At 50.9% G+C, this 14,330-nt stretch overlaps 1 protein-coding gene across 2 annotated transcripts in view; it reads left to right on the forward strand.

Moving 5' to 3' along the window:
- The window catches only part of RASGRF1 (Ras protein specific guanine nucleotide releasing factor 1), a 103,814-nt gene extending 90,790 nt beyond the window's left edge, over positions 1-13,024 (forward strand). For both annotated transcript variants that reach the window (XM_065871293.1, XM_065871294.1), the window contains 4 exons: positions 2,284-2,363; positions 8,538-8,655; positions 10,193-10,261; positions 12,932-13,024. In XM_065871293.1, coding sequence (XP_065727365.1) covers positions 2,284-2,363; positions 8,538-8,655; positions 10,193-10,261; positions 12,932-13,024 — 360 coding nt within the window. The remainder of the gene's footprint in view (positions 1-2,283; positions 2,364-8,537; positions 8,656-10,192; positions 10,262-12,931) is intronic.
- The last annotated feature ends 1,306 nt before the right edge of the window (positions 13,025-14,330 follow it).

Below are 14,330 nucleotides of genomic sequence, written 5' to 3' on the forward strand. Positions count from 1 at the left end.
AAGCCTGTGTCCAAGTCCAGTCTAGCCTCGGCAAGAGTCAGAACTAGTTTGGGATGTCCGGTGCCTCCCCTTTCTTCTTCCAACCTCTCTTCCCGTCCTCTTTGAAAATAAAAACTTTCCCTCGGGAAAGGATCGGATGATGCATCTGATGACTGATGCAGTTATATGTGTTTCCTCTCCCTGGAATGGTTGGATTTCAATAGAGACATAAGCCTCTCTTTGACTAACTATACTTTTTGGCTTCTTTGGAAGGAGCAGCCTTGGCCATCCAGAAGTCTTGTTTGGTGAACAGGAAAGGATGGTATTTAAGAGGCCATATATAATCATCTTTCGTCCTGACACTATTTCCAAGGCAGGCTCCTTGCTTGGTCTCTGGTTTCAGAGACGTATTCCAAGTGCCCCCATATTTCGACTCCCTGGTGTCCATACTCCAGCAGAGATGCCCAAGGCCCCAGGGGGCCTGCTATCCCAGTGAGCCTCAAAGGATGGAAGCTCCTGGCATGGCCAGAAGATGCTTGAGCTGCTTCAAGTCAGAACACGCTTTCTAAGCAGCAGCTGGGAAAATCCAGTGGCCTCCCAGGATACAAATCTCCTTCCTGGACAGAGAGCAATAACTGGAAGAGGAGCAGACACACACCTCAAGTAAGCACGCAGGTGCGGAAGAAATCAAAGTGTGCCCACCTCAGAGCCACAAATTGGCCGCAAGTGTATGCAAAAACCCCACCCACCAGAATATCCTTTGTACCTTTTCATGGTCTCTAAGTGTGGTGATGCTTCACCTGGAGCTACGTGGCTGTGTAGCTTTTATGTCACCCACAATTCTGGACTGTCTGAACGAGTATTGCCCTTAAGGAACACCTGGACGTACCCTCCCATCTTCCAGATATGAAGGTCAAAACCTAGCAAAGTGAGTGGAGTGGTACCTTGCCCACGGGCATGCTGAGGGTGGGCGACAGAGTCCACTGAGGGCTCTGGACACTCAGACCCCACATCTGGCCTCAAGCTGCAGCATCTCATGTCTCTGCAGGTGGAGGGGAAAGAAGAGGATGCCAGAGCACAGCTCTGGAAAGAGATTAAGTGCAGGAGGGCCGTTGAGAGCCTGGGGTGGAGGTTGGCCTGGGCGTCTGAGAAGGGTCATCGCAGGTGAAAGCAGAATCACCTGTCCTTGGCTTGGTGGGGCTTGTTCCATCCTGGCCTGCGGCTCTTTCACCAGATCCAGAATACATTTTTGCTTTGAGCGGGGTCAGTCCAAACCAGGCGACAAGACTTCGGATTGATAGGAGGGACCGAGCAGTTGGGTGTGCTCTGCCATCCCTTCTCCTTGAAGAGTACACACCGACCTCTTCTTCCATCAGAAGGAAGATTTAGCTTGTCGTCTTCTGCAGGCAGGTTTCTCAGATAAAAATTAGACCCGACGATCAGGGGTGTACTTGGCCTCTGTGGCCAGTGTCCCCTCCAGGCTGACTAGGCTCTCTGGTAATAAGATGCACGGCTGGTCTCCGGCCCGGTTTCTCAACCACATTCTGGATTCTGAGGATTAGAGCTGGAAAGGTGGTCACTAGTCATCTCCCCGTTTTATGAATGAGGGCGCTGAGGACCTCAGAGGTGAAGGGGTTTCCCCAGGTCACGCAGGAGAAGCACAAAGCCAGGCTCCACCCAGGACATGCTCTGAGGCACACACCTGGTCCCTTAAGACAAACTCCAGCCACCCAAGTTGCTCCGGCCTGATACGTCGGCAGGGCCTGGCCTGGTCATTTGGCAGATGGGACCCTTTGCTGCAGGGTTTCTTCTTCTCCATCAAAGTCTTTTCTCCTTTGATGATCAGTTCACCTGCCATCTTTTTTTTTCTTGATTCTTAAATCTGGGTGGTGCTCCCGATAGAGCAAAGTGAAGGTATGAGAAGATGGTCACATCTTTTGGGCACAGGCATTAGAAAGATCATGATGATGAAGCATCGGCCATGCCCTGTATCGGGTCCAGGAGTTACCCCCGCCAAGTCCTTCCCAACCACCCAGGGCTCAGGACCCTGACAATTGGACCCTCCTGACCCCTGGACCCTCCTGACCCCTACTCCCATGTTTCTGAAAGATGTATGAACACGGGCAAGCAAAACAAAGATCCGTGTCTGCCTCCTCAGAGTTCAGGGTCAAGTCCCCAGACCCAGGAAGTCCCCAAATCCCTGTGCCCTGTCTCGAGGAGGCAAAGCGAAGCCCTGGAGTGTGGGCCAGAGTCGCGGGCCTTGATGTGTGCTATGTGCTAGTAAATACTTCTAATTCCTTCTAGACAAAAACTTTGATTGATAAGCTCCAAAAGCTTGTGTCGTCAGAGGGCAGATTTAAGAATCTGAGAGAAGCTCTGAAAAAGTAAGTGTGTGTCATTTTGTCACCGTTATTTTTTAAATTGTAAAACCACACTGCAGAGGCATTCACGTGCCACCCCTGGCTGGAGCAGGAGGTCTGTCTGTCTGTCCATCTGTCTACCCACAAGACCGACCCCTACACATCCCAGACCCCCAGGGCAGGTCAGCTTCGTCCTCCATCTTCTACCAGAGAAATTCCAAGGTGTCAGGGCATTTCCCAGGAGAGGCACAGGAATGGTCTTGAGACGTGCAGTAGCTGTGATGATGATAATAGTGGTACCGGATTCCTTGATTCCAAAATGCACATTTTATTTTACATTTTACCATTTCTGACATCAGGATACATCTCACAGTCAGTGTATTTATTTCGTATGATTGTGTTTCCTTTTTGTACTGGATAATTAGCCATCAAGACAAGAGGGCATTTTACACAGCATGGCATCTTGGAATCGAAGAAATACGGTTTTAACAGTAATTTACACCTTACAGTTTGCAAAGTTTGTGCCCTGCCTGGCCGTGGTCTGTGCAGCCCCATTAACACTGCCTGGGAGGTGGGCCTTCTCAACCTCGGCCTTCTTTAGAAGGCCTTTAGACCAGGATTTTGTTTTTTTTTTTTTTGCCACACCACGCGGCATGTGGGATCTTAGTTCCCCAGCTAGGGTTCAAGCCTGCGCCCGCTGCAGTGGAAGTGCAGAGTCTTAACCACTGGACCACCAGGGAGGTCCCTAGACCAGGACAGTTTTTGTCGTGGGGACTGTCCTGTGCATAGAAGGATGTTTCGCAGCATGCCTGGCCTCTACCCATGAAACGCCAGTGTCCGCCCCGCCCCCCCAGTTATGACAACCAAGAAGGTCTCCAGACATGGCCAGCTATCCTCAGGGAGGCAAAATCGCCCCCGTTGAGAACCACTGTTGTGAGACAGATTCTCCCATGATGCTTCTCCAGACAAGGACACAGGAACTAGTGGCTGGCCCAAGGATTTGGGGCCGTGGTGACAGAGCCGGGCCTCGGCCCAGGCTGGCCTCCCAGGCCAGTGCGCCACGGTTTGCCCGAGGTTACCTCCCATGAGGGTCCAGGCCAGCTCTCCCAGGGCAGCGGTGACTCGGCCCGTTGGTACGTGCTGTGGCCACGTGCGCACGTGAAATGTGGGTTTGCTCACTCTGGTGAGACGCGCACTTGGGGTTTCTCCACTAGTCTCCGCCACTGTGTTCCCCTCGGGCACTTGAACGTGTGCCCCGTTGGGCTGGCCCTCACCCTCTCTCTCCCTGCCTGGCTGGCTACTTGCTGGACTTTGGAGAGACCCTGGGAGACCCCCTAGGGTCCCGGCTCCTTATAGAGCCCGGGAATGCCTTTCCTCCCTTCCGCGAGGGATCACGTGCTCACTGCCAGTACAAGGCCACTGAAGTCCGCGACCACCCAGCACGTCCAGCCTCGCCGGTGGCTCTGACACACCGCACACCCTCCCTGCCAGCCCCGTCTGCCTTTCTCGTTTTCTTCCTGCCGTACCTGGTCTGTCCCTTGTGCCGGCTCCGTGTGCCATTGCCTTGACCATCTCCACTTTATTTGTGTCCTCAGACAGATGTTCCACCCATCTGTGCTGTCCGGCCGTCTCTCCTCCGCCTGGGCTCCGCGGAGCCCCCGTGGACTGTGCTTGCGGGGAGCTGCCCCCCCTGTGCATTCACCAACCTGTCCGTCCGCCCGCAGGGTGCTCTGCTCCATCTGCCTCCTCCACATGGCTTCCTCGTCCACCGCCGCCGCCGCCTCCACCGCGTCCGTGGTCCCCCATTCTGTCCGAGTCCCCATGCTGACTGTCTTCCCTCTTTCAGGTTACCCGTGGGCCTATGTAAGTGCCTCTCCCAGATGCCTCTGCTCCCTGCCACACGGGGCGGAGGTGGCCTTCGGGCCTCTGGGAGCTAAGACCTTTATGCAAACCAGGTTCCTGCCTTATGGAGATACAGGCCAAGCCAGGCAGGGGAAGGACAGATTGGGGCAAACGTGTCTGCACTCTTTCTTCGGAGGCACTAAGGTTTATACTTAGAGCGGTGTTGTGTCAGGGTTTGGGGGTCGTCTCACCAGGCAGGGGACGGGCCGGAGGGAGTGCAGTGAGCTGGGGGGCACAGCTGGTGACCCACCCAGACAAGGATCCCGTGACGGACCCCACCGCGTAAGTCCTCAGACCCATTCTGAGGTCCTGGGCATCCTTTTTCGCCTGTCATTATATCATTCAGCCTTGTGCCAGCAACCGGGCTAGCACATGACCTTTTCCCTTTACCCCCAAATCCTGCCTCCCGTCCCTGGCCACTCTCTTAAATATCCCCTGGCCCACCTACAGTGCTTCAGTCCCCTGCCCGGGCGCCCCCAGATGAACGTTATCTACCCTTCTCATTCCCCAAACCACACCCTGGTCCAACCCATGAGACTGTCCCCTCCTCTCAGCCACCCAGGGACCGGAACCTTCCCACAGCTCCAGCCAACAACATTTGGCTGAGGGCTAACTACGTTCGGCAGTAAAATGTGGTCAGGAGCTCTTTGGGGGCCAGTTCCGGTTTTGTCCGTCCATCTCTGACGGGCTCATCTGCACCTTTGTCTTTAGCTTGAATAGGATGCCCACGGAAGGAACGCAGGGGCCGGGCTCTCACTGCTAGCTGCTACCATGAAAGCCCTCCCGTCTGTTCCTGTCAGTGGAGCATGGGAACAGCTCTGGAGGGGCGAGTCTGCTAGCGGACCAGCAGGTCACCACGCAGCCGCCTCCAAACGGGGGGAGCATCCATCTATCTACGTGGATATGATGGATCCAGAGTCCTGGAGTTCCAGAGTCTCAGGGGCTCCGACAAAGCCAAATACCCGTTTCCATCTTTATTTTCTGTCTGTGGCCACAGAGCAAAGCCCAGTCTCTTGCTAATGAGACAACAGAGCAGGGAGTATCCAGGAGGCAGAAAGCAAGACTGGACCCCGAGTCCCACCCACACTGCCAACACATTGCCAAAAAAAAAAGAAAAAATAATTTTTTTTTCCATAACCTGAGTACCTGATTTCCCTGCACCCCATGCCAGAACTGAGACCTGTAAGAGAGAGCAGCCCATCCCACGGCTGTGACGGGGTGAAGGAGAGGGCTGACCCGTGCTGTCACCGCCCGTTTCCTGGGGTCAGGTGGAGCGCCCCTCGGGCAGCTGCATCTCGCCTTGTCGCCGGTACCAGTTAATTTCTTTCATCCCCCTTGACATCAGCAGGAATTTCTTGGTAGAAACATCAAGTGCGGGGGCCCCAAACAACCACAGACAAGATCCAGATGTCAGGTGTCACCCCGTCTAGGCCTGCCCGGAACGCCAGGAGCAGCTTTTAGGATGGGGGACGGGGCACTTCTCCTTCTGCTCCCTGAAACGTCAGACACAGGCATGGCGGAGCTCTGCCGAAAGAGGAAGCACCCCCCACACACACAATTTCAGCCTTGTCGGCCCCGCCCTGATCCAGGGCAAGGCTGGATCCCTCCTGACAGGGGCCAGATGCCCACACAGAAAGTTCAGAGCTAGCCATGGGTTGGGTGTTTTGCCTACACGAAGCCCCTACCGTGCTCCCCTGCTCGCTCAGATGCTCAGCACGGTCTGTCTCCATGCAGTGGGGCCCTTTGGGGGCCCTCCACCAGCCCCGTGTGCCCCACACCTGTCCCCACCGCCCCCTACACTGGCCACTCCGACAGCCCCATATATTTACCTACGTGGCTCTGGACTGGGGTTGGTTGGGTGTGCGTGTGTGTGCGTGTGTATGTGTACATGGCTGAATTAAGAGTGGTGTTCCCTGGACCCCTCACCGTGAAGGTAGTAAACAGGAACAGAGTTTGGTGCTGGGGCTGGCAATGCCACTTGCAGTGACTAAATTGCCCGTCCCTCACCTTTCCACAACTGGATCAGAAACCCCAGTAAACACCTCAGGGAGATCCACCTCCCTGGGAGACCAAAGGACTCCCAGACTTTTTTCACTGGTCTGGGTGGTCAGAGCCCCTGTGAGGCATCCAGAAACACCCTGCGTCCTTCAGTCATTCCCAGGCAGCAAGCAGCACCCAGCCTCCCCTTCTGCCTCTGTCTGAGATAAGAGAGGTCCTTTGAGCTCTGCGGGCTACCTGGTTCCCATTAAGGGCAGGGGGAGTGCGGCGCCCCCCAGAACCTGCCGGTCAGCACAATGCCTCAGCCGTCCAGCTCCAGAGCGGCTGCTCAGACCTTTGAACTCTTTCTCCATCAGATCCACCAGCCTGTGCTCCAGACTTGGAGTTTGACGGAAAGGAAGTGAAAAGCCAGGCATGTAGAAGTCATGGACTATAATGGCCAGAAGGACCCAGAGAGGTCTGCCAGTGACCAGTATGATTCTTGCTTTTTTTTCTTTTTCACAACTCACAGTAAAAAAAACAAAAAAAAATTGCATTTGACAGTGTGACCCTATATACAAATGCATATATGCATAACAGCAACAAAAATTTCGCAAAGCAATTTTAGTCCATGCAATGAACCCAGATATCATCTATTCTCTCCTTTTTTTAATTTAAAAAAAATCTGGTCAACACTCACCAAATTGGTTTTAACACCCATGAAAGGGTGAAGACCGACAGTTCAAAAAACATTTCTCCTGCTCACTGTTTCCCAAACTCCAAGCATCCACCTCCTTCAAGACTTTGCCGTATCCATGTGTCAGCTATATTTGCATTTACTTAATGGTCTCCTTTAAATTAACTATTTCCCAGAAATACATTTAAATAAGAAGGAAAACTCTATACAGCAAATGGGAAACCAGCGTATTTGCCATAAATACACAGGTTACCATAAAAAATAAATACAATGAAATCAAAATAATATTATTAAATTCTGGCCAGATCCTGGTGTTTCCTGAGTGAGACCTGTTACTATTTGTTCAAAAAGAAAAAAAGAGGAAAACGGCACGTGTTAGAAAGTGTCAAAGCTATGCTGTCACCAAATGAGCTCTCTCCTTGAGCAGTGGCGGGGGAGGGAGGGGGGAGTGAAAATCTAATGTTTCTTATCATATGAATCAATTTATTTAAACAGTGGGCATCACCTAAAATCAACTCTAAAATCACTTGAAATTGTCTTAGCTAACATCAGTTCTCTGGTACGAGGGGAACCTGAGGACCAGAGAGGGAAAGAACTGGCCTAGGGTCACACAGCAAGCAGGCAAGGGACAGAGGCCAGGTTTCTGTTCTTGCTCTACCATCCTCCCTGCCTCCCCTTCCTCTGGAGTGGCAGGACTGTCACAAGGAGACAAAGGTGAGATGGCTAGAAAGGCGAGTCCCTGTACCTGTGTGCTGAGCTGAGAGAAGGCTTCGGAGCACTGTTTGAGGAGTCCCCTGGGCAAACTATCGGGAGCTCTGCCAGAGTAGAGTGACCACTGGACCCATTACAGAGTCACCCCCTTAACCTAGCACCCCACCCAGAGGCACCAGAGCAAGTTGTGCAGGAACAGTAACAGGAGCCCCTGCTTCAGAGCCACAGATCAGAGAGGTCCGGCCCATACTGCTGAGTACCATCCCCACGAAAGCCACCCCCCAGGAGCCACCGATCGTGGGAGCCGTCTCACCCAGCGCCCCCGCCCAGAAGCCAAATCCAGGATGGTGATCTCAGAGGGCAAGGTTTCCCTGAGCTGGCAGCCCAGTGCTTGGGTGGGCAGAGATCCCAGTGGGGAAGAAGTAAAGGGAGAGAAGTCTTGGGGAAAGAAAGAGACAAGGGGCTCGGTGGGGTGGCTGGTGGTGACTGGCAGGAAAGGGCACGGTGCTGTGAAGCCCCCCAGGATGTGATTCTAGGGCGGGATCGGGATGGAGAGTTTCAGGGGAGAGACAGAAAGGAAAGGCGAGCTGGGAGGGGGCTGGCGGCCAAGCCCCAGGGCTCCATCTGGGAGGGAGAGCGGAGAGGTAGAGGAGGGCCTTCTGGCTTGGGGTGGGAGGGGTAATTGATTGAGACGCCCCAGGCCCCAGCAGGCACCATGTCACCCCCACCACCCCGGAGGGCTGACCCTCACACCCAGCTGACAATCCGAGTCCCAAGAGCTGCTATTACTCTTGGCGAATAGAAATCCCTTTCCCTCCAGCAAAGCGAGAGATGCATGCGGGGTGTTCTGTTCTTGGTAGAGGCTCGAGTTTTCAAGTGAAAAACTTCTGTTAACGCCATTTGCTTCAAAGTTGTGACCCACCCTGTGTCCCTTACCTGGGGATGTACCTCACTGACCTGGCCTTCATCGAAGAGGGGACGCCCAACTACACGGAGGACGGCCTGGTCAACTTCTCCAAGATGAGAATGGTGCGTTCCCCACAGCAGAGCGGGGCAGGGGTGGGGGGAACATCAAAACCCAGACCCAAGCCCCGGGCTCACCCGAGCTGTGCCCGACAGGCCTGGCCGACTGGACACGGCACACACACTGGGGAGCCTGAACCCAGCTTCTCCAGTAAGAACGGTCACTTCCTCAAACGAGCAGCTAGCATCTGGCAGGCCCTGAGCCAGCTCTACCTGCATCTCCTCCTTTAATGCCCACAGTCTGAGGGGTGGGTGCTCTTACTATTCTCCACCTTACAGGTGAGCAGGCTGAGGCTTGGAGTAATCAATGACCAGCCCAAGGTCACCCCTAAGGAAAAGGCAGAGCCGGGTCTGGGGCCCAAGTCTGTCAGACTCCAAAGCCTGCCCCTCTATTCGCACCCCATCCATTATTGTTCAGATAAGCACTTGTGTTATGTGGCCGCAGCAAAATCATTTCTGCAGCGCCTCCTAAGCAAGTAGGTTTCCAGTTTCCCCAGAGGAGTCTAGACCCTGGGAGGGGAGATGAGGATCCTTCCAGCAGGGAGCCTGCTTTCCAGCCAACCTTCTCGTCTTCTCACTCCAACTAGAGAGCCTCTATTTGTATCGGTTCTGTGTCATGGGGTTCCTCCTGAGATTTTGTTCAGTAGGTAAGGTTTCTCTGTCAAAGGCAAGTTGGCAGCACTGACCTGGGAACAGGATGGGGGAGCCCCTTTGTGTGGTCTTGCACGTGGTGGGCACGTAGAAAGTGGCAGAGGCCTTTAGCTGTTGCTGGAATTGAGGGGGGCTGTTTTAGGATGTTGGATAAGCCAGCACCACTGATCAAATCATATGTTTTTCTCTTAATCACATAGTATAATTAACCTCTAGATTCTTTTTTTTTTTTAGCAACAAAAATCACTCATTTATTTTCGTTACTCAGAGAAAATGATTGGTAATTTTCTTTTACTGTATTATCTCTGAGTCTTTAAAACAATTCTTTCTTCATCATCTATCATGTGACCCTACTAAATACACTTTTTACCTTTCAGAATATGCATCTTTTTTATCGAAGTATAGTTCATTTACAATATTGTGATAGTTTCAGGTATATGACATAGTAATTCAGTATTTTTATAGATTATGTGACTGGATAAAGAAGATGTGGTGTATACAAACACACACACACACACACACGTTGTACAGCAACTATAGTTCAATAAATAAATCAATTGCATGAAATTCTGCCGTTTGCAACAATGTGGATGGACCTAGAGGGTATTATACTTAGTGAAATAAGTCAGAGAAGGACAAATACTCTATGTCATAACTTATAACCTGTAGATGTATAGATTCTTACCAAGTGTCAGCCTTTGAGGCAGGTGGCTGGTTTAAAGAAACTCTCGCTGCCTCAGTGGGGTCTCCCAGGAGGTGAATTAAGAGACTGACTGCAGACATGGCTGTTGATGTCCCTTCTGTTGTGTGGCATGGGTTGGGGGGGAGGGGGGGTTGGGGGAGGGGGTACTAAGAGAAAACTGTCTTCCAAACCTCTCCTTCCTTCCCGCAGATATCCCATATCATCCGAGAGATTCGCCAGTTTCAGCAAACTGCGTACAAGATAGAGCACCAGGCAAAGGTAAGCCGACAGCATTTCCAGTCACTTCTGCTTTTTCACAAGGGCTCTGGCTGCACTGCCTTCCTCCCTGCCTTTTCCGCTCCACACCCAACCACTTTCTGCCCCGGAGTTCCCTGGGCCCTCTCTTTTCGGAAACCCTTCTTGTCCCCCGTCCCCTGACCCGCCCTGAGTTCCCCCTCCTTTGGACTGCGCTTGTGCTAATCTTTCAGCTCCTGTCTGATTTTTACCTGCCATGGGATGGTTTATAATCATGTCTGACCTCCCCTGAGGCAGGAGAGGCAGTGTTTATCACATCTTTTCGAACTGCTCACCAGCTTCAAAATTCACAGCTAGAAAGGGCACACAGCAAAAAGTCCCCCAGCCTCCAAGTTCCCCTCCCAAAGCCAACCGTATCACCCATTTTTTGTGTGTGTATGCAAACACACGCCAACTTTTTTTTACTATAATGTATACTGTAGCATACTATACATTGCTTCAGCATCATTCCTTTTTCCCTTAATGACATATCTTGGAGATATTTCCTGTTGAGGCAGAAGCATTCTCCTTCTTCCTTACGGCTGCAGAGAAATTCATGTATTTAGTCGATCCTCTATACTGATGGACATTTAGGTTGTTTCAGTCTTTTGCTGCTATAGGCAAGGTGGGGGAGAAAACACCTTGTACATTCGGGAATCAGAGAGTGCTGTGAGAGTGTGAATCCAGGGGCCCGTACTGGGGTTGGGGGACAGGGCCCATCTGAGAAGCACAGAGACCGCAGATGGCTGCTATGAGTAGCCTCCGACAAGCCTGAACCAGGTGGGACTGTGGGCTTCTAGAAGGATCTGGAGCCGTGTCCTAAGGAGAGTGGGAAGCCCTGAAAGGAGCTTACAGGACTGGATTAATATGCCTTTTTTAAAAGGTGGTGGGGCTGTATGGAGAGAGGTTGGCATGTTAGTCTCATTTCACTACTCAAACCCTGTGCCGTTAGCCCCATTTTACAGTTAAAATAACTGGGACTTGCTAATCCAGACTCTGGCTCCGAATCCTATGACTTTTTTACGCTGCCCAGAGATGTATTTGCTTTCCATCCAGCTTCTTAACCTCCTAGTTTGAAGTTCACAAAAAATATCCAGCTCCAGACACACTCCTGAACATACCAGAAAATCAAGCTCTTAGTACTTTTCCCTTCTACTTTCCTTTGTGATAGACTTGCCCCGTTTCCTGCCATGCTCTGTGAACTCACTCTCTGTCTTATAGCTGACAGCCACAAAGAGAAGAAAAATCAGTGGGTTAACCAACTGTGCCACTTTTTCCTTGTTCATTCATTCGCTCAAGTACTTACTGAGCATGTACTGTGTGCCAGGCACTGTATTAGGCCTTGGCCCCTTCTTAAACTAGCCCTCGAGCTCCATATGCAATACAAATACATGTTACTGCCCTTCAGACTCTTTTCCTTAACAGCTTTGCAGTGGTGGTATTTGCTGCCAGTCTCCTGCTAAAGCAAAATTTTTAGGGAAACAAGTGCTCGTGACGGAGGAAACTAACCAACCAGTCTGCTGATTCCCAGAGTGTTTGGGAGGGTTGAGATTTTGTGCTCTAGAAAGGACTGCTCACAGGAAGCTACTAGCTATTTATAAAAGTCTGGTCTATTTCATATGGCTGTAAAATCGCCATATCTTTATCAGTGGATATGAGTTAATCTAGACGGTGGTATCTGAGGTTGTCTTCCTAGAGGTGCTGGACGAGAGCCACTAATCGGACACAATAATCATTTCATCCGTGACTGGTGATCAGCATCGTAGGAAGCCGGTTCCGTCCCTCACAGTAGCAGAGGGTCCATTAGCAAAGACGCTCGCAACAAAGACTTGATTTTTCTCAAGCAGCTATCAGAAGATTCCCAATTACGTGCTAAGAAATATGTGTTTTCTTCTTTCTGCTCCGAGTTTCTGTGGAAAAACATGAACCTTCGGCTCCAAACAACTGACAAGTCAATGAGCCTTGGAAAGATTCTTTTCGAAGGGCGGGTGGGGTTTGCCTATGAGATCTGGGCTCTGATCTCTCATCATACATTTAACACACAGGAATCCAGCAAAACACTTGAGAGCAGTGTGAAGTGGGGAGGGAAGAGGAAGGAGAGTGGTTGAGTCCACGAGGTGACTCTTCCTGATTTTCCACTCTGAGATTTTGCCCTGGAGTGAGCCTCATGAGACGAAAAATAAGGGGGGCTCTTTCCTTACACGGCCTCAGTTTCCACTGTCTTCTCTTGGGTGAATCCCTCTCGGTGTTACATAAACCTGGTGTTTAACTACGTTTTTCCAACATACAGAAACATTGAACGAATTGTGAACACCCGTACATCCACTACCTAGATGCTACAATTAACATTTTAGATATGTAGATAGAGATGATTTTTAATATGAGCCCAAAATATTTCACGTAATGTTCAACCAAAGAAACGGTGGTCAAGAGTAATTTTGACTATATGTGATTTTATGTTACTGTGAAGACAAAAAAGGCAAAAAATAATACTAAGAAACAACACTGCTTAATGCATCTTTGCCTCACGTGCAAGCCTGACACCCCTCCCCGCCTCCACCCTAGTGCCTGATTCCCAGGAGACACCCGACGTCCACGTAGCATTATGGAGGTCCCATCGCCCTGCCATTCCTTTTTCTCTTTTCCTTTTCTCAGGTAACCCAATATTTACTGGACCAATCTTTTGTGATGGACGAAGAAAGTCTCTACAAGTGTTCTCTCCGAATAGAACCAAAACTCCCCACCTGAAGCTGTACCCAGCCCACCGCCATGGACACATGCTATATGATATTGTACATAGTCGTTTGGTTTCTCTGGGTTTTCTTCTTTAGTATGTGCTTCTCCAAGAATACAAATCCGTTCTTGTTCTTAGATCCCTGTAGAACCAAAATATGAATCTCTGCACCGGTTAGGACTTGGTCCATGCACCCCATCCCTCGTTTCCTGCAGTGCCTGTTTCTTTGAAACAGCTGTACTCTTAGTCTGTTCTTCCCAGCCCCTCACTCTCCCCCAAAGGGAAAACAGAATCCGTGCATACACGAATCTTTGGCACCAGTCCTGCTTCTGTCCGTCCCCAGCCCAGGCCCCTGGGTTGAGCTGGCCACACAGCATCCTCCGGCATGTTCCACGTAGCTGTTATAACAGGGTGGGGGGTAGGGGGGAGGCGGGAGGGGGAACCGTACCCTGAAGTCCAGTCATCGACAAATCTTCCCGCTGACGGTGATGCCAATTTCCAAAGCAGCTTTTTCAGCCAAAATCGCAGGTCTCAAAACTCCGTGTCTCCCGGTGACCTGGAGGGAAAGGAGTCCTGTCCGCTGAGAACCACGCCCTGCGACACCGAGGCCACCACCTCGTTCAGGCACCACGTCGCTCCTGGCTCTGAGAATAAAGCCAGGTAGCGTGACTAGCAGTCTCGATAACCCCGGACAAGGCCCTGGAACTTCCTGAGGAAAACAGAATCACAACACAAAGTCACGTCGACTTCTGCCGACGGCTGCCCAGCATTCACTGCGAGTCGGGAACACACAAAAAGGTCACTTTTCCTCTGTGAGCTGCCTAACGGGCACTACAAGCTTACGTTGAGATGCTCCAAGTCTGTATGCCTTGTGAAAACAATAGTACCACACTGTAGAATTAGGAAATCAATAACCAAGTGTTTTGATTGCATATACTGTAGTCCTGTCTAAAGGCCTTCTAGCAGGAATATAGGGCTTATTCTGTGAATATCACCATCTATTTTTTACATTGTACAGTATAGAAAACACAGGTTAACTCTGAAGTGGCAGGCATGCTCCACTCTGACAAACAGACAACTTTTGCTGTAAGCGATACCTAGTGGTATGAGAATTCTATTTCAAGTCCTACAATATTTCAACTTACAGCTTGTTTGGAAAAAAAGAAATTTCCATTTTTGTAAAAATATATGTTTCCTGATTACCTCTTGCTAATAAATCTATTCTATCTCAGGGTGAACGGCGGAATTTTGATGGGTTTCATTTATTCACGCAAGGGATATTTGATGAGCACTTGGTCCTTATCAGGCCCTGGGCTCAGA

This window comes from Phocoena phocoena, chromosome 2 (assembly GCF_963924675.1).
Source record: "Phocoena phocoena chromosome 2, mPhoPho1.1, whole genome shotgun sequence".
Lineage (NCBI taxonomy): Eukaryota > Metazoa > Chordata > Mammalia > Artiodactyla > Phocoenidae > Phocoena > Phocoena phocoena.